At 42.1% G+C, this 22,763-nt stretch overlaps 2 protein-coding genes across 5 annotated transcripts in view; one reads left to right on the top strand and one right to left on the bottom strand.

The window, feature by feature from the left end:
* Positions 1-2,184, top strand: part of Nvl (nuclear VCP like) — a 48,899-nt gene extending 46,715 nt beyond the window's left edge. For 3 of the 4 annotated variants that reach the window (XM_075989336.1, XM_075989338.1, XM_075989337.1), the window contains one exon: positions 1,882-2,064. In XM_075989336.1, coding sequence (XP_075845451.1) covers positions 1,882-1,926 — 45 coding nt within the window. In that variant the 3' untranslated portion in view covers positions 1,927-2,064. Of the gene's footprint in view, positions 1-1,881 lie in introns of all 4 variants that reach the window. The other variant, XM_075989335.1, reaches the window with a different exon arrangement.
* Positions 2,185-18,726: 16,542 nt separating this feature from the next.
* LOC142858407 (sphingolipid delta(4)-desaturase DES1-like) lies at positions 18,727-20,862 on the bottom strand. The gene is made up of 2 exons (XM_075987590.1): positions 20,128-20,862; positions 18,727-19,259 (listed from the first exon to the last, which is right to left on the bottom strand). The coding sequence occupies exons 1-2, from the start codon at positions 20,842-20,844 to the stop codon at positions 19,113-19,115; spliced, it is 864 nt and encodes a 287-aa protein (XP_075843705.1). The 5' UTR covers positions 20,845-20,862; the 3' UTR covers positions 18,727-19,112.
* Positions 20,863-22,763: the final 1,901 nt, after the last annotated feature.

Raw genomic sequence — 22,763 nt, 5'->3', positions numbered from 1 at the left:
CTCATGCCAGCCTGTTGGAGTCAGTTCTCGCCTACCACATGGGGACTTAGGTCACCAAGCTTGGCAGCAACTGCCTTCATCCAATGGGCCATCTTCCTGGCCTAAGTATACATATTTCTAACACTTCATATGCATATTTTTAACATTTCTGACCTTTTTGCCTATCCAGAAGGAAAATTTAATGGAATTGACTTTGTTTACTCATGGTTTTTGATGTTGTTTGTTTGGGTTTGGGGTGTGTGTTGTGTGTTATTTTGATTTTGTTTATTTGTTTGTTTTGGTATTTGAGACAGCCCAGGCTGATCTCCAACTTCCTGTCTAATTGAGGATAACGTTGAATTTCTGATCCTCCTGTCTATACCTTCCAGTGACGACGACATTACAGACATATGCCACCACATACTTCGCTTTATGTGGTATTAGAGGTTAAAGCCAGGGCTTTGTGTCTACCAGGCAACCAGTCTGCCAGAAGAGCTACATTCCCAGTCTGTGTCTGGTTTTTGAGGCAGAGTTTTACTCTGGCCTGGGCTGCGTGAGCTCATGATGATACTCTATTTGAGACTCCTGAGTGTGAGATTGTAGGCATGAGCCATTCCACCTAGCAAAATTGGCTTTTCTTAAATAGATTTTTCTTTTATTCTTTACATTTATTTGTGTGTGTGTTTTGGCGTTGGCGGTTGAGGGAGCTAGGGGAGTAATACTTGTACTATGGCATGCAAGCAAAAGTCAGATGTCTTAAGAGTTGTATCTTCCTCTCATGTGGACTATAGGATTGAACTTGGGTTGTTGGTCTGGCAGTAAGCGCTTTCATCTTCTGAACCGTCATGCTGGCCCCAGGATATATTCTAAATAGCTGGAAGTAAATAGAACACATTGTAAGTTTTCCCTTGGGATAAATAGGTAGGAGTAGCATTGCCATCTAACTGTGGGGGAGGTCAATATAGTGACAGTGACCTACTGCATACCTACTGGATTGACAGGGAGTTGAGGATGTGAGATGCTAGATGTCTCTTTTTTTTTTTTACATTTTTTTTTAATGTTTAATGCTTTCAGCCTGCTTTATGGCTGTCTTTTTTTAATATTTATTTATTATGTATACAATAGTCTGTGTGTATGCCGAAGGCCAGAAGAGGGCACCAGACCTTATTACAGATGGTTGCAAGCCACCATGTGGTTGCTGGGAATTGAACTCAGGACCTTTGGAAGAGCAGGCAATGCTCTTAACCACTGAGCCATCTCTCCAGCCCCTAGATGTCTCATATTTTGTACTGGAAGCTGGAATAGTCACGTTGGGAGCCATTCTGGCAGTTTGTTGGAGTGTTAACACACTTTAGAAGCATTTACTCTTGTCTCCTGTTTCCCTCCGGACTCCGGGTAGTTTACAGGTCAGTGTCTCCTGGCCTGGTTTGCAAACTTCCTGGACAGTGATGGATTGTGGCACATCCTAGAAGGGAGCATGTGGAGACTCAGGATGCAGGAGCAAGGCAGAATCACTGGGTCCACAGCTGGGGCTTCTGTAACCAGTGCCGTAGACGAGAGTCGTAAACAGTAGAGATTGTGTTTTGTCCCTGGTCTCAACCAGACATCTGAGATCAAGGTGCTGTCTTGTCAGAGTTCTGAGGTTTCTGTCCCGCAGGTGTCTTCGTCCTGTCTTCACATGTCCTTCCGTTGTGCATTCTGTGTGCAAACTTCCTCTTGTACAATAACCCCAGTCCTGTGGGACTGAGGTTTTACCCTAACCACCTCTGCAGAAACCCTGTCTGCGGGGACAACCACACGCTGAGGTCCTGGGGCTAGGGCTTCATTATAGGAGTTTGCTGGTCACACGTCTTACCCCATAACTGATTGGTCAGCACTATGTGGTGTTTTCTGTCCTCACAGGATCAAATGATGTACGAAGCTCTGCAGAGGTCCCTCAGTCAGTGACGTTTGCAGTACCTGGCATAAAGGTGTCCAGTGCATGGAACTCACCAAGAATCACCCTTACTCTGAAGGGTCTGTTCTCAGCCTGACACAGATGACTTCATTATAAGCATTTTTATTTTCAAATTATTGAGACCCAACTGGAGAAGATGATGTTTCCCATCTGACCAACTTTGTGGAAAAACTACCTACCTCTTCATTAAGAAAAAGAAAGAAAAGGGGACTGATAAAGCCTTTTTCAAATAAAATTTTATTTTGAAATATCTTGATCATATGTAAAGTTACAAAAAACTTTTCCTGAGAAGTGGTCACCTCACTCCTCATCACTCCAGATACACATTTATGTAGGTTTTCTGTAAACCAGGATATTTTCCTATATAACCAACTGGTCAAAAACACTGACACATTGCTACTATTATCTAGTTCCAGCCGTCTTTCTCAGCTGCTCTAATGTCATTTCTAGTAAAAGGGTCTAGTCTAAATTAGCTATTCCAGTGTGTTAAGTCTTCTAGTTCCCTTAAATAGTTTCCAACAGTTTTTTTTCTTATTGGGTTTTGGTTTTTATTTGGAAACAGTTTGTATGTATCCTTGACTTGCCTGGAATTTATATTTAGCATAGGCTGGCCTCCACCTCCTAAGTGTTCTGTGTGCCCCCAAAGCCTTTTGGAGTTCATAGGTCAGTGATTGGGTTCACTTAGTTTGCATCTTTTTGAAGATAGAGTAATAAACTGCACTCTCTTGGGTGGTAATGTAATTTCAGTGTCATTTAAGAACATCACTCTGGTCACGTGATTCAAGGGCTTCTGATAGGCTTCTTTGTAGGAAGGTGTTTTCACCTCTTACACATGCATTCCACCCTCACAAGATTCAGAGTATAATTTTTTTTAATTTATAATTCATTTTCATGATTTGATTTTCAGATTGTCTCAGATTGTGTCTTTAGTGGATTTCTAAGATGTTTTGTAAATGATTTTGTATCATGATTATTTCATCAAACCATCTAATTGTTGCTGTCTAAAACAGGTCTAATTACTTCATTTTCTTCCTAAGTTTTTATTCTAGCTCATTGTACAAAGTCTTTGAGATTACTTTTAAGAATGTTATTGATGGGGCTGGAGAAATGTCGTAGTAATTAAGAGTACATAGTGCCCTTTTAGAGGACCAAGTGTGATTCCCAGCTCTTACATAAGCAGCTCAAAACTGCCTGTACTCCCAGCTCCAGGAGATCCTACACCTCCGGCTTCCATAGGCACCTGTGCTCACATACATGCAAACTCCCCCCAACACACTTTTTTAATATATATATATATATATATATATATATATATATATATATTATAAAAAATGAGATTGATAATGTGTTGGCAAGATGGCCCAGCAGGTAAAGGTACTTGCTACCAAGCCACACAACCTGATTTTGATCCTGGAGACCCACATGGTAGAAAGAAAGAACTAAGTCCTGAAAGTTGTACTCTGACCTCTGTGGGTGTGTCTCTCACACATACATATAAATATATAAATTGGAAAAATACGACTGAAATAAAATCAGGTTCACAAAGGTCAACAAGACTCCTTTTTCTTGACTTCAGAGAAGTTTGCAGGTACTAAACAAAATGACACTGTTCAATGAAGGACATAAAGGAGAACAATATTAGATCCCAGGAGACCAACGGAGGCTACAAGAAGAAACAAACCAGGATCAGTAGAGGTAGATAATTGAGGATGAGCGGGAAATTAGGAGTAAATGCCGGAAAGCCTTAAACAGTAAACCTCAGCAGTTGAGTCTGATGCTGTGCTTACTACATGCCCAAAAGAAAACACCACCTGGCATATCAGAGGTCTTCTGATAACCAAATGCTGGGTCCAAGCACGTTTTACTTGTGGTAGCCTGGACATAAATGCAGACCGTGTAAGGGCTGTGGCACAAGTTGAACAGAAGTCAGTTACTGAGCGGAAAATAGATTCCAGCATTTCTGCAAATGACATTTTTGATCATGCTCTATATACTGCTTGGCACTCCTATGTGTTCTTATGGTGTTCTCAACTCAGTGAGGTCTGTTGACATCCTATTTTTTATATCATTTTATAAAAATGAAGATTGAGATTTTTCTAATACTACAGCCTAATAGTCTGGCTATCTAACTGCTGAAGAAGATCCATCCTGTTTAGAAACATCTGGAATTGCATCTATTGTCCTCACCAAAGATTTAGCCATCTTAAATACATTTTGTAGCCAAATACGGTGTCACATGCCTTTAATCCCAGCACTTGGAGGTAGACGGATGGATCTCCCAGTTCTAGACCAGCAAAGACTGTATCATGAAGCTGTCTTTTGTTTAAAAAAAAAAATTTTGTGTCAGACACTGCTGACATGATAAAGGAGCAACCTCAGAAGAACTTTTTTGCCTAATTTGGTGCGGGCCAGATACTGCTAATTGTTCCTTGATACCCATTGTAATTTCCTTTCCCTTTTGTTAAGAAGAGCCTAGAAACCTGGGGTTAGTGAAGTTGTGGGTGGCAGAAGAGAGCATACTCCCACCACATAGACTAGCATAACCCCTAACTGCATTCTGGAGCATACTCTCACCCCACATCCAAGAGGCTTCTCTTTGCAGCAGAGCCCATTACAGAAAACCACCACTGGCCGTAGTGCAAAGATTAACTTGTTTGGTTCCCAGCCCCAGCAGATACATCTACAGCACAACTCCTGGACCCAAGGCTCAGGGAATAGCAAGGAAGAGAGAGTGGAAGATGGTTAAGAGCCAGAAGATCAGAAGTCTGCTGTGAGATTGTGTCTCTTAGATACGACAAGGAAGCTACACCTGTGACACCCTAACAGTATGTTTGCCTAACAAGACCTGAACAATAGGCAGCTAAGGACTGCTGAGAGAGTTAGTCTCTCCTAGGGATGAGCCTCCCTAGTTGGTAATCGTAATCCAATAAAAAGTGACCAGTCCTGAAATATTAAACTTACTTAACAGATTGATAGGCTGTGTGTGTGTGTGTGTAAAACAAAAGGCAAGCAGTTCAAGAGTGACTGGGGAGCCGGGCGATGGTGGCGCATGCCTTTAATCCCAGCACTCTGGAGGCAGAGGCAGGCAGATCTCTGTGAGTTCGAGGCCAGCCTGGTCTACAAAGGGAGTTCCACGACAGGCTCCAAAGCTACAGAGAAACCCTGTCACGAAAAAAAAAAGTGGGGGTTGATGGGAAATGTTTGAGAAAGGGAAGGGGAAAGTGATGTAATTTTTACAAAGTTAACTATGACCAAAACCTAACGATGATGTCATTGTAGTTTTTTCCTTTATAAATGCTGCATCCCTGAGCTTTGGATCAATGTTCTTTGTGACAAGAGCCTGCTCTCTATATTAAATAAAGAACCCTTATTTGGTCTTATATACATAGTGGTCTGTAACTTTCTTGTTTGGACTATAACAGATAAACTGCTGCTGGAAGCCCACAGCACCAGATCACACAGTTGGGGTAAAATCCTTCAGAGCCAGCTTTTACTGTTTTCAAGTTGATTCATCTCAAGTATGCTGACCACTGCAGAATGTCACACATTAAATAAGAATTTCCTAAAGAGTTTAACCATGCAGGGATCAGAACTATGAGGTAGTAGGAATCCCAAGTCACAAGTCTTAACCTCCCTAGGATTTGAGTTTTAGATTATGAGGTAAAGAAGCAGTAGGGCAGTCTGGAGTGGTAATGGCCTGTAATCCCAGCCTTTGTGAGGCTGAGGCTAGAGGATGTACCTGTTCCACGTCAATTTGGACTACATCATCTAGGCCTTCCTGGGCTACATAGTGAGACCCTGCCTCAGAACAAGAAAAACAAATAATGTAAAGCAAAATGAAAAACTAGAGGTTTGGGTTGTTTTTGGTGGAGGTGGTGGTTTGTTTTGTTTCTTCATAGCCTTTGAGCCAAGAGAGCTTAGCATAGGGAAGGACTTGACTGCACCGAAACAGTTCCACCAGTGTCTACACAAAGGGAGCTAAAGAGGCCCTGGATTGGGCCTGCGTGATATGGTCGTCTGTTGTGAATGACTAACCTCCAAACCAAGAAACTGCCATTTGATGATTTGCCCATACAGGGGCAACTTGTGGTTAAGAAGCTGGGAGGAGGTGGAAACTTGTTTTTTTTTTTCTCCTTTTCGCAATAAAAAAAAAAAAAATGTAAAAAAAAAAAAAAGAATCTATGACCTCGTTTACACACAGCCTGTCCATGCAGGTTAAGTAGATTAACACTTACTATGTTCTATTAGCAGAGGCTGCTTGTTCATTTCCTGGCCACCTAGACCCAAAATAATCACACAAAAACTATATTAATTAAAACACCGTTTAGCTTGTTAGCTCAGGCTTCTTATTAACTAACTCTTTCATCTTAAATTAACCCATCCCTATTATTTTGTATTTTACCATGAGGCTCATAGTTTATCGGTAAGGTTCCATGGTGAGCATCCGCCTTTCTCCTTCAGCAGCTACGTGGAATCTCCTTGATTCCACCTACTTTTCTCTATTTCTGCTTGGAATTCCTGCCTTGATCTATTCTGCCCTGTCATAGGCCCAAAGAAGCTAATTTATTGACCAATGGTAACAAAACTCATTCACAGCATACAGAGGGGAATCCCGTATCACCTATCAAGCCTGACATGGTTTAGACAGCATCATTAGTTGGGGCTAGGCATTGTTCCATATGCTTTTAGTTCACTGAAGTTTCACAACCTTAAGATGGCTGAAGACATCCACACTGAGTGCAAGCGTCTCAAGGGAATAAACCTCTAGCAGTACACAGATTTATTATTAATCATGAAAGCTCGGGCTTAGCTTTGGCTTGTTTCTAACTGGTTCTTATAACTTAAACTAAGCTATGTTCTGTCACGTGGCTCATTACCTTGTCTTCGTACTGCCCATTTTGCTTCTTCCATGTCTGGCTGGCGACCACACCTTTCTTCCCAGAGTTCTTTCTCTACCCAGAAGTCCTGCCTATACTCTTCTGTCTAGTTATTGACCATTCAGCTTTTTATTACATCACAGCAATTCATCTTCACACAGCATATACAACATATCCCACAACATAAACCAGTCACCTGAGGTAGGTGACAAACACTGAAGTATCTGCAAAGAAAGAAGAAAAGCTTTGGGAACAGAACAGCAGGAGACAGAATTCATTAAGTCTCAGCTTCAAGTGGAGGTGTAGACAGAAATTTCTGTCCCACCCAGTCCTGCAGTGGTTCAGTCCCAAAGAAACACCCAGAGGTTTATATTAGCTCAGGCTTATTATTAACTAGCTCTTACAACTTCAATTAACCCATAATTCTTGTCTCTGTGTAAACACGTGGCTTGGTACTTTTTCTTAGTGCAGTATTCTCATCTTGCTTCCTCTGCATCTGGCTGGTGACTGTGTCTCTTCCAGAATTCTCTTAGTCTGGTTGCCCCACCTATCTATACTTCCTGAATGGCCACTAGCCAATCAATGTTTTGTTGTTGTTTATTTGTTTTGTTTTTATTTTTTTATTTTTTTAATTAATTAATTTATTTATTAAAGATTTCTGCCTCCTCCCCGCCACTGCCTCCCATTGTTTTGTTTTTCAATCAGTGTTTTATTAAACCAATACAAGTGACAAATCTGTACAGTATATAAAACATTATCCCATAGCAGTTCCCCTTTTTTCTTTTCAAAACAAGGCCCTGAATCTAATCTTTGTTTAACTTTTTTCCTGACCACTATAACAACTTGTAACCAACACACTAAACAAAGACAAACATCCATAACCCATCTTTGGAAATAAGAGTATAGTTTTCTAGGTTACTTCATGCTAACTAGGGGTGCTGGTAATCTTATGGGGACCTAAAGAAAATTTAGGATTATGTTTAAGTCCTGACTGGAGTATTCTTTGAGACTGGATCATCTCAGCCAACAGTCTTGAGGTTGTTCTGGATGCAGAACTCAGAAGAAACTGCAACAGAGGTGCTCTGAAACATTGATCATCTGGGCCACCCGTTCCCATTGGAGATTTTTTCAGGGGGTCTTCCTTGATCAAACCTTATTTTTCTTAACCAAGAATGAATCCACAGCAACTCATTTTCTATGGAAACAAAAGCAAAACCTCTTCTCTAAAGTAATGCATCTTTTTACTTAAAATTTGTAGTCAAGGAATTTTCAAAACACATAGGTTGGATTAATCCATCAGCTTTTATAACCAAATGTCTTTTAGCAGATGTTGCTCCTTCCTCAGCAATCAATCAATTCAAAGACAACAACATACAGTATCCAGACTCTGTGTATTTTTCATCTTTACATGGCTTTTTTTCTTACTTTTTTATTTTTTAAATTTTGTTTTTGGAAGAGGGTTTCTCTGTGTGTCTTTGACTGTCCTGAATCTCGCTGTATAGGCCAGGCTGGCCTTGAACTCAAAGGGATCCACCTGCCTCTGCCTCCCAAATGCTGGGATTAAAGGCATGTGCCACCACACCCAGTTACTCTATTTCTGTTTGTAAGGACTTTCTTTATCCTTTTTCTTTTCTCTCCCAAGCCTGTATATATTTTTAAACACACTGTAAACCATTCAGAGGTTTTTGTTTTTGTTTTCCATCTGAATCTGTCTTTACTATATATTTCTTTGATGGAGGAAGGTCATTGGTTAAGTAATAAAGAAACTGCTTGGCCTCATAGGTTAAAACATAGGTGGAAGGAGTAAACAGAACAGAATGCTGGGAGAAAGAGGAAGTGAGCTCAGAGGCCCATGTTCCCCTCTCCCGGGCAGACATGATGAAGCAAACTGCCAGGTCAGACATGCTGAATCTTTCCCAGTAAGACCGGAGCTACACAGTTTATTAGAAATGGGTTGATCAGGATATCAGAATTAGCCAGTAAGGGCTAGGGCTAATGGGGAGGGGGACTTGATTGTGGGAGGGGGAAGGAGATGGGAGGCAGTTGAGGGGAAGAGACAGAAATCTTTAATAAATAAATAAATTTAAAAAAAAAAGAAAGATTCCCTCCTTGCAGTGTTCACTTAGGAAACCCTGAGCAAGTGCGGGGTGTGTCTGCTTTGTGAGCTGGCCTGAGGAGTCCCTAGAATGTGAGTCAGCACCACGGAGAGTGCCATAATTTAGACCTGTGTCTGCACTGTAGGCTGGAGTGGAGCTGTTGGTGCCAAATAGAGAGGCTAGCTACCAGAGCTCACGTGTAGGAAAAAGAAAGAGCAGCAATAGAAGACAAGGGAGTGAAGTATCAGAGCTGCTGTACCCTGCCACAACCACAGAAGCGTGAGGGTGCTCTGCCCTCTTGCGAGAAATGTTTGACATTTCTCTAAGGACCCTGGAGCCAGAAAGAGCACCCAAAGTGATAAAGGGCACTTCCTGGCCCATGAACTGTACCGTATGGTTTCAGGAAACAAATTCAGAGATCTATCCAGAAAGCTAAATACTATAAAGGATCCATTCTCCTTAGAAGACACCAACTTAAAATAGCCAGTAAGCAGCACTCCTCCATGGCCTCTGCATCAGCTTCTGTCTTCAGGTTCCTACCATATTTGAGTCCCTGTCCCAACTTTCTTTGATGATGAAGAGTGTTGTAAACATAAAGGGTCCAAATAAACCCTTTCCTTCCCAACTTACTTCTGGTCATGGTGTTTCATTGTAGCAATAAAAACTCTAAGATATATAGAGCCTAATTAAGTCAAAGACTAAATCAGATAGAGCAATTGAAATGTATGCATATAGTGTTTTATTGTGTTATTCAGCCCTCTCTCTTCTTCCCTTTTGATTTCTTTTGCTATCTAACTTTATAGATCATTTTTGTCCTTTCTCATATTCTTCACCTCCTCTCTCTCGGCTATCAATTTAAGAGACGGAGTGAAAACAGAATAAACTCAATAAAGTAGAAAGAAATAATAAAGATAAAAATCAATGAAATAGAAGTGAAAAGAATAAGATAATCAATGAAACAGAGTTGATTTATTGAAAAGGTAAACAAGACTGACAGGCCCTTAATCAAATGAAAGACAGGAGCAAATCAAGAAAATTAGAAAAGGAAAGGATGACATTACTCTACAAGAGATATAACCCATTAAGCCCAGAGGGTCAATAAGGAATACCCTGACATCATGTATTCCAATATTTGGGACATCTAGAAGAAATGGATAAATGTGTAGAAATAGATGGCCTATGAAAAATAAATCAAGGGTGTTTAAACAACTGAAGCAAATTATAATGAGCAATAGAACTGAAGCAACAATAAAAAGACTCCCCCACATAAAAACCCAGGCCTGAATAGAGTCACTGCTTAACTCTACCAGGTCTTGTCTTTTGAGAAGAACTAACACTAATCTTCAAATAGTACACAAAGCAAAGAAATACTACCAAGCTTATGAAGTTAGTATTACTCTGACACCAAAACTGGTAAGTACAATCAAGATGATTGTAAACCAATGAACCTTATAAATATGGATGTAAAACTTATCAATAAGCCAGACGTGTGGCACATGCCTTTAAATGTAGCACATAGGAGTCAGAGCTCTGTGTTTAAGGCCAGCCTGGTTTACATAGTAAGTTACAGGCCATCCAGGGCTGCAGAGTAAGCCCTGCCCAAAAACTGCAAAACAGAAATGAGACAAAAAAAAAATAACAAAACATCTCAATAAAATGCTTGCAAACTGAAGCCAATACTGTATTAAAAAGATTTTTCACCATGATCAAGTTGGTTTCATTCCAGGGATGAAAGGATGGTTTAACATATGCAAAATTAAAATGAAATATACAGCATTAAAAAATAGAGTTTTATGGTCAACTGAATAGATGCAGAAAGGGCCTTTAGCAAAGATAATCATCCACTTCATGATTAAAAATTATGAATTTAGAATAGAAGTAATATACCTCTCTCAACATAATATGGTAATTTATAGTCAGAAATAAATACTCCAGTCAAAAATACAGTAAGCAAAGTAAAAACAAAAAAGCATTTGTAGTCAGAAATTTCTGTTCCACCCAGTCCCACAGCCATTCAGTCCCAAATAAGCACACAGAGGCTTATATTAATTATAAACTGTTTGGCCTATTGCTCAATCTTATTACTAACTAGCTCTTACAAATTAAGTTCACCCATAATTCTTGTCTATGTTCAGCCACATGACTTGGTACCTTTTTTCAGTGAGTCATTCTTATCTTGCTTCCTCTACATCTGGCTGGTGACTGCATCTCTGCCTTTTCTTTTCCCAGAATTTTCCTAATCTGGTTGCCCTGTCTATACTTCCTGTCTGGCTACTGGCCAATCAGTGTTTTATTAAACTAGTATGAATGACAAATCTTTACAGTGTATGAAAGCATTATCCCACAGCAAGTATTTTTCTCTAAAATCAGGACTGAGACATGCCTGGTATCTCCTCTCTTCATTCTTATATGATGTTAGAACTCTTAGCTAGAGTAAATAATAAAAATGAAACAAATTACGAGAGGAAAACATAGGCAAAACACTTCAAGATATAGGCATAGTGAGTTCTTTCAGAAAAGAACTCTAATAACTCAAAAAATAAAGCCGGGCCGTGGTGGCGCAGCCTTTAATCCCAGCACTCGGGAGGCAGATCTCTGTGAGTTCGAGGCCAGCCTGGTCTAGAAGAGCTAGTTCCAGGACAGGAACCAAAAAAGCTACAGAGAAACCCTGTCTCGAAAAATCCAAAAAAAAAAAAAAAAAGCATGCATTGAAATTGGATCGCATAAACTTTTGAAGGGGAACACATCAGATGAAGGGGAACGTGAATAAAGTAATCCCACACTAGCTCTGAATAGGGTATAATAAGGGCTTTTTTTATTTATTATGTATGCAGTGTTCTGCCTGTGTGTATGCCTGCAGGCCAGAAGACAGGAACAAATTTCATTACAGATGGTTGTGAGCCACCATGTGGTTGCTGGGAATTGAACTCAGGACCTCTGGAAGAGCAGGCAGTGCTCTTAACCTCTGAGCCATCTCTCCAGCCCTCCAAGGGGTTCTTTATTTAAGGGAAGACTCACAGACCACAATGGGGAACAGGAATGGAATCCAGAGTCCAGGTGTGAAAACAGAAAGAGAGAGTATGAGAACAGTGGGCATGCACCTTTTGGTACTCAAAGCCAAGTCCAACCTTGTCCAACCTCTCAAAAGCCATTGGCTGAAGGAGTCTTCCCCATCACCTCCCCCTTTTGTCTAAATAAGAGGGTTCCAAACCCAATACAAAACTATATACTGGAAGAACAGATAGCAAATATAAAAATTAGAATTACAATCAGCATAAACCATATTAAGCAAGAAACATATGCTAAATATTTTAATAATTATTTTATCCTAAGGCATCAAAGACTTTTATTAGAAATGACTTGGCTAAATCATAAGAGGAAAGTAATTACAACTATCTAGTCTTCAACCCCATTGAAGACCTGAGAAGGGAGATAATATTACTTGAGTAGGCAGAAAGTACAATCAAAATATGGAGTAGATGACAGAGAGACAACTGACTACCTGGGCAATCACCCAAAGTCTCATTTGTAACATTGGAGCAACCAACTTTGGCTAAGGTCTAGAGTAACTGACAGACCATTTTTAGAGGCAGGAATTTTTTAAACTGTTTTACCTTGTTTTGGCAAGGTTTGGCAGTCTTTTTTCTTGTATCCTTCTTGTCCTGTGTGGAAACCATGCATTTTGTCAGTGGTCAAGACATGGGCAGTTCCTTGCCCAATGGCCAGTTTTGTCAAGAAGAAAACAAACTTCAAGTGGAGTGTCTTCAGTGCTCAACATTCTTTCGGGAATAGATGGGTGCTGCCAAAAGCAATCATGTCTCATGTCAAACAGAACTCTAAGTTATTTAAATGCCATATTCTACAGTTCTTTGAAGTGGTTGAAGACTACCTACCTATGCAGAATACAATCTCTATATATCTAAATAACTTGATTAGTCTAACTATAAGTATGACAACATGGAATACTTAATACCTATATAGCTCAAAGACTAAGATTTTATATTAGAATATTAAGCAATCTTTAAACAACTGTGCAGCAAATGAGGACAATGGCCTCAGAATGTAAACAATGTGTAAGTATCTTGATCAGCAGGGAAAGTCTGGTGCATCCGACTCTGCCCCCCCCCGCTCTTTCTGCCAGAGAACTTGGCAATGCAATATGATAAATATATTCTAAAATTGTATTAATATACAAAATTTCTTAAAAAGAGGTAGAAACATGAATGCATATAATATGACAAAATAACTTTGCATAGGTATACAAATATTGTAAACAAAAATAGGAGCATCTTCAATATAACAAATATAATTTGAATTTGTATCAATATACAAGAATCTATACCACTGTAAATTGTCTATAAAGAATAGCTCACAAATATTTATTCTATTATTCACTATTATTATTAGCGTTAGTAAACTCATACTAATCTACCTATTTAGATTAATCCCATTTAATTTCCTTTTTTTTTTGTGAGACCCTTGAGACCACGTTGGGTACCAGGTGAGGGGAATGCACCAGATGAAGAGGAATGAGAGTAAAGTAATCTCGCACTAGCTCCGAATAGGGTATAATAAGGGTTCTTTATTTGAGGGGGGACTCACAGATCACAACGAGGAACAGGAACTAAATCCAGCATCCAGGTATGAAAGCAGAGCTCTCTATACAACAAAGAAAACAACTGAGTGAAGAGACAGCCTATAGAATGGAAAGGAAAATTATCAACTGTATATCTGATAGAAGATTAATATCTAGAGTACTTAAATTTTTAAACATCGAAATATTCCCACAAAGGATCCAGTTGGTTAATGTGCTGATGAAATGACTGGACCGTTCTCAAAAGATGACCCACAAACGACTGAAGATCATAGGAATAAAGGCTCAGCCTGCCTCGACCTCAGGAAACTGTAAGTCAAGGTTGCACGGAGGTGGGATCCCACCCCAGTCAGAATATCATTAAGAAAACAACAAGGGCTGGGGAGACAGCTCAGTGGTTAAGAGCTCTTACTCTTACAGAGGACAGCAGTTCACTTCCCAACACCCACATTGGATTGGTCACAAGCCCCGGAACTCCAGCCCCAGGGGATCTGAGCTACTCTTCTGGACTCCATGGGCACCCACACACTGTATGAATGTAATGTAAATTAGGGCAACACTATGAAGATTAGTGTGCGTTTAAAAAGCAAGACAACTAAAAACAGAACTCCGCCTTGCCAGCTGTGCACTTAGCGCTCTAAAATTATACAGTACATTCATGTTTAATCCTAGATCAGATACCACTCCTGGGAAAATGCCCCAAAGTCTCTAAGTCATGTACCACAAAGATTTGTTCGTTTGTTTATTCCTTTACTTAAGGTTTTGGTATTAAAACTAGGGCCTGGATGATGTTTGGCAAGTGTTCTACCATTGAGCAATATTCCCAGCCTCAGGAAGCCTATTCTTTTTGCCCAGGACACCCTTGCGTTCCTTCTGCAGCACAGGAAATCTTGAACATGAGATCATCCCATCTCAGGCGCTGAATAATTTGGACAATAGGCTTGACCCGTAAGACCATCTTATAGCTGTTTACTGGAGAAGTGAGGTCTATAGGAAGGGAGCGAGGTCACTGGACACTGTTGAAGGGGACAGTGGGTGTCCTCTCCCTTTTTCGCACCTGCTAAATGGAAAGGACTCTGCTATGGTACCAAAGTCAGTGAGCCTCCAGTAACAGAAAGCAGCAGGGCAAACTGCTCATGGGCTGAAGACCTCTAGAGCTCTGGTGCAGACCCAGCATGTCCTCTGTTCAGCTGATTCTCCTCGGGTGTTTTGCACTCATGTTTGTTATAATCCCATCGCTGGGCGAGGCTTGGCCCACAGGAGGAATGCTACACTTTGCTCATGGGCTTCGGGAAATGGTAAACCACACAGGGGCATAGGTGAGGAGGTGAGAGCCCCAAGTCGCAAGTCAGCCCCCCAGGACTAGATTTAGGGACATGCATGTCACAAGGAAGTATGGTAGCATGGAGCGCTAGCTGATATCCCATTCCTGCTAAGTCCAAGGCTGGAGGGTCACCAACTTAAACAAAGGTACAGAAAAAATGAATTACAAAAAACAAAGCAAGCATGAAAGCAGAAGCAGATAGTCTGGGTCTGAGGAAAATGACTGGAAGGAAGGGAAGGGAAGAGAAGCCGCTCTGAGGAGCTTTGGGAGATAACGGCTGGGTTGGCCTTCAGAGGAGGAGGTTTCCTCTGGGCTCAGAAGTCACCTGGTCAAGGCACCTTCTTGAGGAGTGGGTGGTTTCAAGCAGACTGAGCTACCTCGAATGTCGCTGGAAACCTTGCCAGATGCCATTCCCTGCAGGTCCACAGTCAGAGGAGCTGACGATGGCAGAGGTGCCAGGAGCTCCTGCTCAGCAGGGGGTCTGCTAGAAATGGCGGCAAAACCAGTAAGGAAAGACAGTGGAGCCCTAGGCTAGTCTATGCTTTCCCAGTCTGAGAACTCCAAAGCCAACTGCCACACAGAGTCATGAATATTCCCCACTGCTCAACCGTCTCTCCTGGCTTCAGGAGCCAAGAACATGGTTCTCTGCTGGAGTCACCTGCCACAGAGAGGAGATGGGGAGACAGAATAACACCATGATCTTAAGACCACCAAGCTCTCCTGGAATGGAGCTCAAGAAGGGTTGTCAGGGAGGGGCAGTTCAGCCTTGTTTTCAGATGGTTCTGTCAAAGCCACGGTTAGGAGAGTAGAGGGACAGCGGCCCAGCTGAAGCAAGTCACAGCAGGAATACCTGCTCAGGAATCTCCACTTAAAGCCCTTCCTTTGACTTCTTGGAATATGGTTGTGCACATGCGACAAGTGACTAGGAGACATGGAACAGGACACACTCTAACACCCAGTGCTAGGAAATCTCTCGACCCACCTGGCCGGAGGAAACATTAGCCGCAGATGCTGCCCTGCTGGGCTGGCCTTTCAGTGAGTTTGCAGTTGACTTTGCTGCCTCTCTGTGACTCACTATTGCAACAGGACAGAGTAAAGAGTTGTGACAAATGGCTCTTCAGAACCTGCGTGGACCAGTCTGAACCTGGCTCCTCGCACTTTCTCCTTTCTTGAGCTGGCTCAAGCCAGGAAGTAGCAACATTAAGAGTGCAGAAGGCCTCTCTCTGTGGTCATGTCTTGTGATAATGCTGGACGCTCCTTAAATCTTATTCATTTTTGGCCAGCTTGGTCTACAAGAGCTAGTTCCAGGACAGGCACCAAAGCTACAGAGAAACCTTGTCTCAAAACAACAACAACAACAAAAAACCAAAAAAAACCCCAAACAAACAAAAAAAACCAACAACAAAAAAAACTTATTCTTTTTTTTTTTTTTTTTGGTTTTTCGAGACAGGGTTTCTCTGTGGCTTTGGAGCCTGTCCTGGAACTAGCTCTGTAGACCAGGCTGGTCTCGAACTCACAGAGATCCACCTGCCTCTGCCTCCCGAGTGCTGGGATTAAAGGCATGCACCACCACCGCCCGGCCAAACTTATTCTTTCTTAAAATAACTTTTTTTCTTTGAGATTTTTATGTGTATGCGTGTTTTGCCTGCACATGTGTCTGTGCACCACATGTATGCAGTGCTTACACAGGCTCCAAGAGGTTGTTGAATCCCTGGAACTGATGTTATAGATGACTGTTAGCCACTATGTGGGTCCTGGGAATCGAACCCAGGTCCTCTGGAAGAGCACTAGTATACTCAACCACCTAGTCATCTCTTCAGCCCCAAATTTTACACACTTTAATGTTTGTTTGATAGTATATTGTTTTGAGACAGGCTTTCTCTACCTAACCCTAGCTGCCCTGGAACTTACAATTATATGGACCAGGGTGACCTCCAACTCAGAGAGCCACCTGCCTCTGCCTCTGGAGTGCTGGTATTAAAGGTGTGTGTCACCATGTCCGGCTGCCTTTTAATTTTTTTGATGGTGTTGTTTCCTTAAAGACTTGGGAGCGGGGCAAGCCTTAGCCTACTCTGTGGGGGCTTTCTGGCTATGGGCAAGTTCCTTGAACTCTGAGTATCCCTTTCCAGATCTCGTTTCCAGGCCTATCAGGGTCCTCTTCCACACTGGGCCAGTGAGGTCCTCATTCGTCCCCTAAGACCTGAGCTAGAGGATGGTGTGGAAGAGGTGGCGCGGCACCAGAGGGGCAGCACAGTTTCTGCTCAGGTACCTGCTCTCCTGTCTAGCCATCCGCTCAGGACCAGTGATCCTTAGTGCAAAGGCCTTCGGCACGGATCTCTGCGCCTAAGAACTTTCTCTGCCCTTTCTATTTCACAGAGTTTGAGTGACCAAGGCTGAGTGAAGAGAGGCTGGAGCTGACCAGTGTGCAGCTCTGCTTCCTTGCTGCTCAGAGAGACCTTTAAAGTCAAGTGACGTGCAGGGAAAGGAGAAAATACAGTGAGTGTACTCATCCGTGCAGACCCGAGAGATCGCCATTGGCGGGACAGTCCAGGAGTTGTCCCAGGAGTCAGGGTGGGGTTCAGTTGCCCTTGCCCACTGGGTGGCTTCTCCATGCCTGCCTGCGCCCCAGCCTGGGTGTTCCATGGTTTCTGCAACTTCTTTTGCACACATTTCTCTCACTTTTCTGACCTATTTCCCACTCCCTTGCCCTTCCCTAAGGTATCTCTCCCGAGAAACCACTCATACCCTGATCCTTGTCTCAGGGTTGGTTTTAGTAAAACCGAAAAATTAAGCAATTGCGTAGGAAAGGATTCTTCAAAGAGAAGGCCTCTGAGCTGAGAGCTGGGCATAGGGAAGGAGTTGGCCAGATTGGAACCAGTATGGGGGCGGGGGTGGAGGAGGCCCTAATTTGTGCCAGTCTTGAACATGGAACAAAGGACTGTGTTGGGGCTGGCACACAGCAATGGGTAGGGACGGGAGGACATGGTGTGTAAGGAGTCAGGCACGAGCCAGATCCTGCAAGGCTGCCCGTCACAAACACGGGCATGTGGACAATGCGTGCCTATGTGGCCGGCCTGCCTTCTCTTTCCTTCTCAGCTTTCCTTAGTTCTATGACCCCAGGCTGGAGGCAGAAACAGCTCCACCTCTTGGAATGTGAGATGACAGGAAGGAGCGTGGAGGAAGCAGCCATCAGTGGGGATGATTTCCTTCCAAACTACTGAGATTCCATCTTGGCATTTAGATAACCAGTTCCCAACTAAAGACACCCTTTCTCAACCCCTTCTCTCATATGTGAGCAAGGAGGCTCTTGTGGATATGTAACTGAAGTGTATCATCACAGACAGTAGACAGGCCTTAAACTTAGAGTGAGGGTGGCTAGATCCGGTTCCGGTTCCCCACCACTGTAAAAGGAAGCTGGCCAACCTGAAAGAAGTCACTTCGTATTTTGGAACCTCCTTTTTCTTTTCCTTTTAACAGTGTGCACAGTAGAAGGAGATGCTGTCCTTAAACTGAAGCAGGATGCCCACGTTCCCAGGGTGTGCACGCTCGGCTCTCTGTGCTTTTGAGAACAGAAGTAATAGGACTGGGGAAATGGGTAAAATGCTTAAGGTAGAAGCATGTAGATCCAAGTCCAAAACCCCGTAAACTACCTAAAGCTGGGTGCAGCAGAGGGCGCCAAGTCAGTCTCCTCCCTAGGACCTGGAACACCACAGTCTCTGAGCTTTTCTCGTCCTTTTCATGGGAAGAGAATTTAAAGCTTAGTTTCCCCAAGTACAAATGTAACTAACCATATAACATAGAGAAAATATAGTGAAATACAAAAAAAAAAAGGTAAATGCATTTTGATTGACAGCACATTTGGTTGCCTTTTTTTATTACAGTAAAATTTAATGGTCAAGATTCTGTAGTAACGTAGGCATTTCGTGATGTGCTTACAAAGTGATAGACATAGGTAAAGAACCCACCAGGAATGCTAATTCAACAAGCAAGCACCCTGTAGGCAGAGGTGAGCACTGCAACCGTCAGACCAACTGAAAACCAGAGTGAATTCTTAATATCATGGGGATCTGAGTTTAAATTGTAGCAAGACAGATTCTGTCCATCACTGATCCCAAGACTAATCAGGCAAAAAATCAGACTGGGAGGATAGCTCATTTGGCAGAGTTCTTGCTGGGCATGTATGCTGCCCTCAGTTAAATTACCAGTGAGAGAGCCAGGGTGGGGAGATAGTTCCACAGTGTTGGCTATTAGAAAGCTCGGAGAGGATTTTCTTTGGCTGTGATATTTAGTCCAGAATCTCGTTCCCTTTTGGAGGCCTCTTTATCCGTGAGTAGGGACTCAGGGTGTCATCCATCACAAAATCATACAGTACTTTGATCCAGGAGCTGTGATGGGGGAGTTTATCGTAGTACTCCGCTGCTATTTTCCTCACCTGGAAGTGAAAAACACAGCAAGGTGAAGAGTGGGTGTTACTGAGGCCACGAGATGACAGGTGCGTGTCTGACAGACAGAGGGACAAAATACCGAGCCAGCCAAAGGGCACCACCTTTGCTCATGGTTCTTCACGAATAAGGACAATCTACACATCATATGCACAGTCAGGATTCAGAAGTGTTAGAAGATGCCCAAAATCTATTACTGGGTAAAGTAACTCAATTAAAAATCAAATCCCCTTGTAGTGTGTACGTCCATTCGTCATGCTGGTCTGATGGGCTTTGTTTAGATGGGTGTTTCTTTGCTTTCATTCGTTGGGAATTTTATACATGTGGGCAGCATATTTCATAATATCAATCCCCTGATCTTACCAGGCCTGACCCTGCCAAAGTCTCCTTCCAATCGCATGTCCCCTTTTCATAACCCACTGAGTTATTCTACCAAGTAATAGATTTTGCGCATCTTCTAACACTTCTGAATCCTAACTGTAATGGCCAAATGTAAGAATCCAAGAAAGTGAACCTTAGTAAAAATAGTCTGTCAGACACTGGGCATACACTATGCTTTATGGGTTTTTATTTTGTTTTTATTTTCGAGACAGGGTTTCTCGTAGCTTTTTTGGTTCCTGTCCTGGAACTAGCTCTTCTAGACCAGGCTGGCCTCGAACTCACAGAGATCTGCTTGCCTCTGCCTCCCGAGTGCTGGGATTAAAAGTGTGTGCAACCACCGCCCGGCTTGCTTTATGTTTTTTAAAGTGAATTTTTGTTTGATAACATAAACCAGTTTTCTTTAAAAATGAGCAAGTAAAGACTAATTTGGATCATATAATGATCAGAACTAAAACAATGAATTGAAGCTTCACTTACCTGTGGAAGGCGGCTTCCAGGAATACTGGGGAAGTCATGGTGTTCATTATGATAGCCCCCATTGAACATGAGGAAGTTCAAAGGCCCATAATATGAGGTGGTGTCTTGCCCCTTTAATAATATGTAATGGTCAGCTATAAAATGCCCAGAAATTGGGTTCAAACCCAGGCCAAATAGAGAGGCTGTCAACATGTAGACTAGAGACTTGATTCCCCAAACATAGTAAACTATACTGTTAAAAGTCATCTGGGCCACAATATTGATCATTTCCAGAGAAGTAACTGGTTTGGGACTGACAAAATAAGGTCGAAGGAAAATAAACAAAGGCTGGAAAACAACCCAGACAAGCTTCCTGAAGGTGGTGCAGAAGAACCAGCCCTCAAAATGAGAAGGAGCGTCCACATCGATGCCATCCACTCCGAGGTATCGATGATGGTCCATGTGATACATTTTATAGGAAACCGAATATGGAATCCCAAAAGGGAGGTTAGCAAACATTCCAAACCAGCGGTTCCACAGCGCCCTGTAGTGGCCAAAGGGGAAATTGTGGGAAATCTCATGGATAGCCATAGTCATTGAGTGGTTAATGGAGCTACCAAAGACAAAGGACCAAAATAGGACCCATTTCCACTCCAAGTCTTTCACTAAGTAAAAGGAAGCTATGTGGGTGAGAACCATCGCAGTTATGATCCAGATCAGGTTGGGGTCAGGCTTCATCAAGGATTTTATCTCCGGATACTTTGCTGTAAGAAAAAAAAAAACAACAAGAATCATAAGTGGCTAAAAATACAGTTATAATTACAAAAAAATAGTGAACATAGCTAAGAAATTTTGATGGGGCCTGGGGAGAGAGCTCAGCTGGCAAAGCGCTTGCTATGCAAGCATGAAGACCTGGGTTTGACCTCCAGAACCCAAACAAAAACCAAGTTTGCTAGCATGATCCTCTCTCTGTCTCTCTCTCTCTCTCTCTCTCTCTCTCTCTCTCTCTCTCTCTCTCTCTCTCTCTCTCTTCTCTCTTCTCTCTCTCTTTCTCTGTGTGTGTGTTTTCTTTTTGGTTTTTCGAGACAGGGTTTCTCTGTGTCACAACCCTGGCTGGTCTTGAACTCACAGAGATCCTCCTGGTTCTGAGCCCCAAATGTTGGAATTAAAGACATATGCCACCACTGCCCAGTACTAGCATGATCTTTTAATCCCCATGCTAGGGAGGCAGAGACAGGTGGATCCTTGGGGCTCACCGTCCAGCCAGCACGTACCTGGTGCACACATATACACTTAGACACATACACATTAAGTAAAGCCTCCTAGCTCAATATTTTACTTTCTCTAAGGATGTAATGACAAATCAAGATTGAATAAAGTATTCTATCCCTTGAAGAAACAATTATTTGTCATTTATCATTTAGTTAGTATTTCTGAGCATTTAATAATAATATGCAAAACACTGTATGATATAATAAAGGAGCACAATTATTTATTTTCTAAATATTCTTGAATTTAGGTGGCAGACTTTGTGCTTGAGCAAAAGACACCCTTGTATAGGTCAAATCTATCTTCCCCTTTCCTGCCTCTCCTTGATACACTTCCTAATCTGTAGCAACAGTGTTTCCATTTCCAAATCAACTTGTTGTGGCTTTTCCGTGTGAAGGAGCTGTGGTACTTACCCTTCTATGTCTGCTGTTATCTGACATACTGACCTCCATACATTATCTACACAGAATAGCATGTGCATAGTTCTGTGTGCAAAAGTCAATGAGGAAGGGGCTGGAGAGATGGCTCAGTGGTTAAGAGCACCGACTGCTCTTCCAAAGGATCTGGGTTCAATTCCCAGCACCCACATGGCAGCTCACAACTGTCTGAAGATCCAGTTGCAGGGGGGATCTGACACCTTCACACCAAATGCACATTAAATAAACAATAAAAATAGTTTAAAAAAAAAGTCAATGAGGAATTGCTCCTTAGTCACTCTCCACCTTATAGTTTACATTTTAAAAGATACCTTTTAATTTTATGTGTATAAGGCTTTTGCCTGCATGTCTGTATGTGCACCGCGTATGCTCCGTGTACATGGAGGTCAGAAGAAGGCGTCAGATCTCCTAGAACTAGAGTTATGGTGGTTGGAGTCATCGGGTGTGTGCCTGGGTCCTCTGCAAGAGCAGGTGCTCGTATACTGAGCCATCTCTCCAGCCCCTCTACCTTGTATTTTGAGACAGAGCCTATCACTGAACCTGGTGCTCACCGCATCTTTCTCGATGTTTAATCAGTAACAGTCATTTTAGTCATAGTGGGATATTATTGCAGGTTTGTTTACATTTCTCTTATATAAGGACACTGGGAATTTTTTTCATTTATTTCTTGGCCATTTATTGCTTTGGTTTTTGTTGTTTGCTTGTTTTGAGGAGTGCTGCTTCTTATCACTTACTCCTTTTAAACTTGGATTACTTGGGTGTTTTGTTGTTGTTTTTTAATAATCCTCATGCATTCTAGATATTAGTCCTCTGTCACATGACCAGTTGGCAAATACTTTCCATTCTTTCCCTCTCACTCTGTTGATTACTCTCTCTGCTCTGCAGAGGCACTTGCTTTAGTAAAACCCTATTTTTCAATTTTTGTTGTGTTTGTTTGCCTTTGAGCTCCAA

Source organism: Microtus pennsylvanicus, chromosome 10, assembly GCF_037038515.1.
Source record: "Microtus pennsylvanicus isolate mMicPen1 chromosome 10, mMicPen1.hap1, whole genome shotgun sequence".
NCBI lineage: Eukaryota > Metazoa > Chordata > Mammalia > Rodentia > Cricetidae > Microtus > Microtus pennsylvanicus.
The sequence above is the reverse complement of the archived record's forward strand: the minus strand, read 5'-3'. Positions and strand labels throughout refer to the sequence as shown.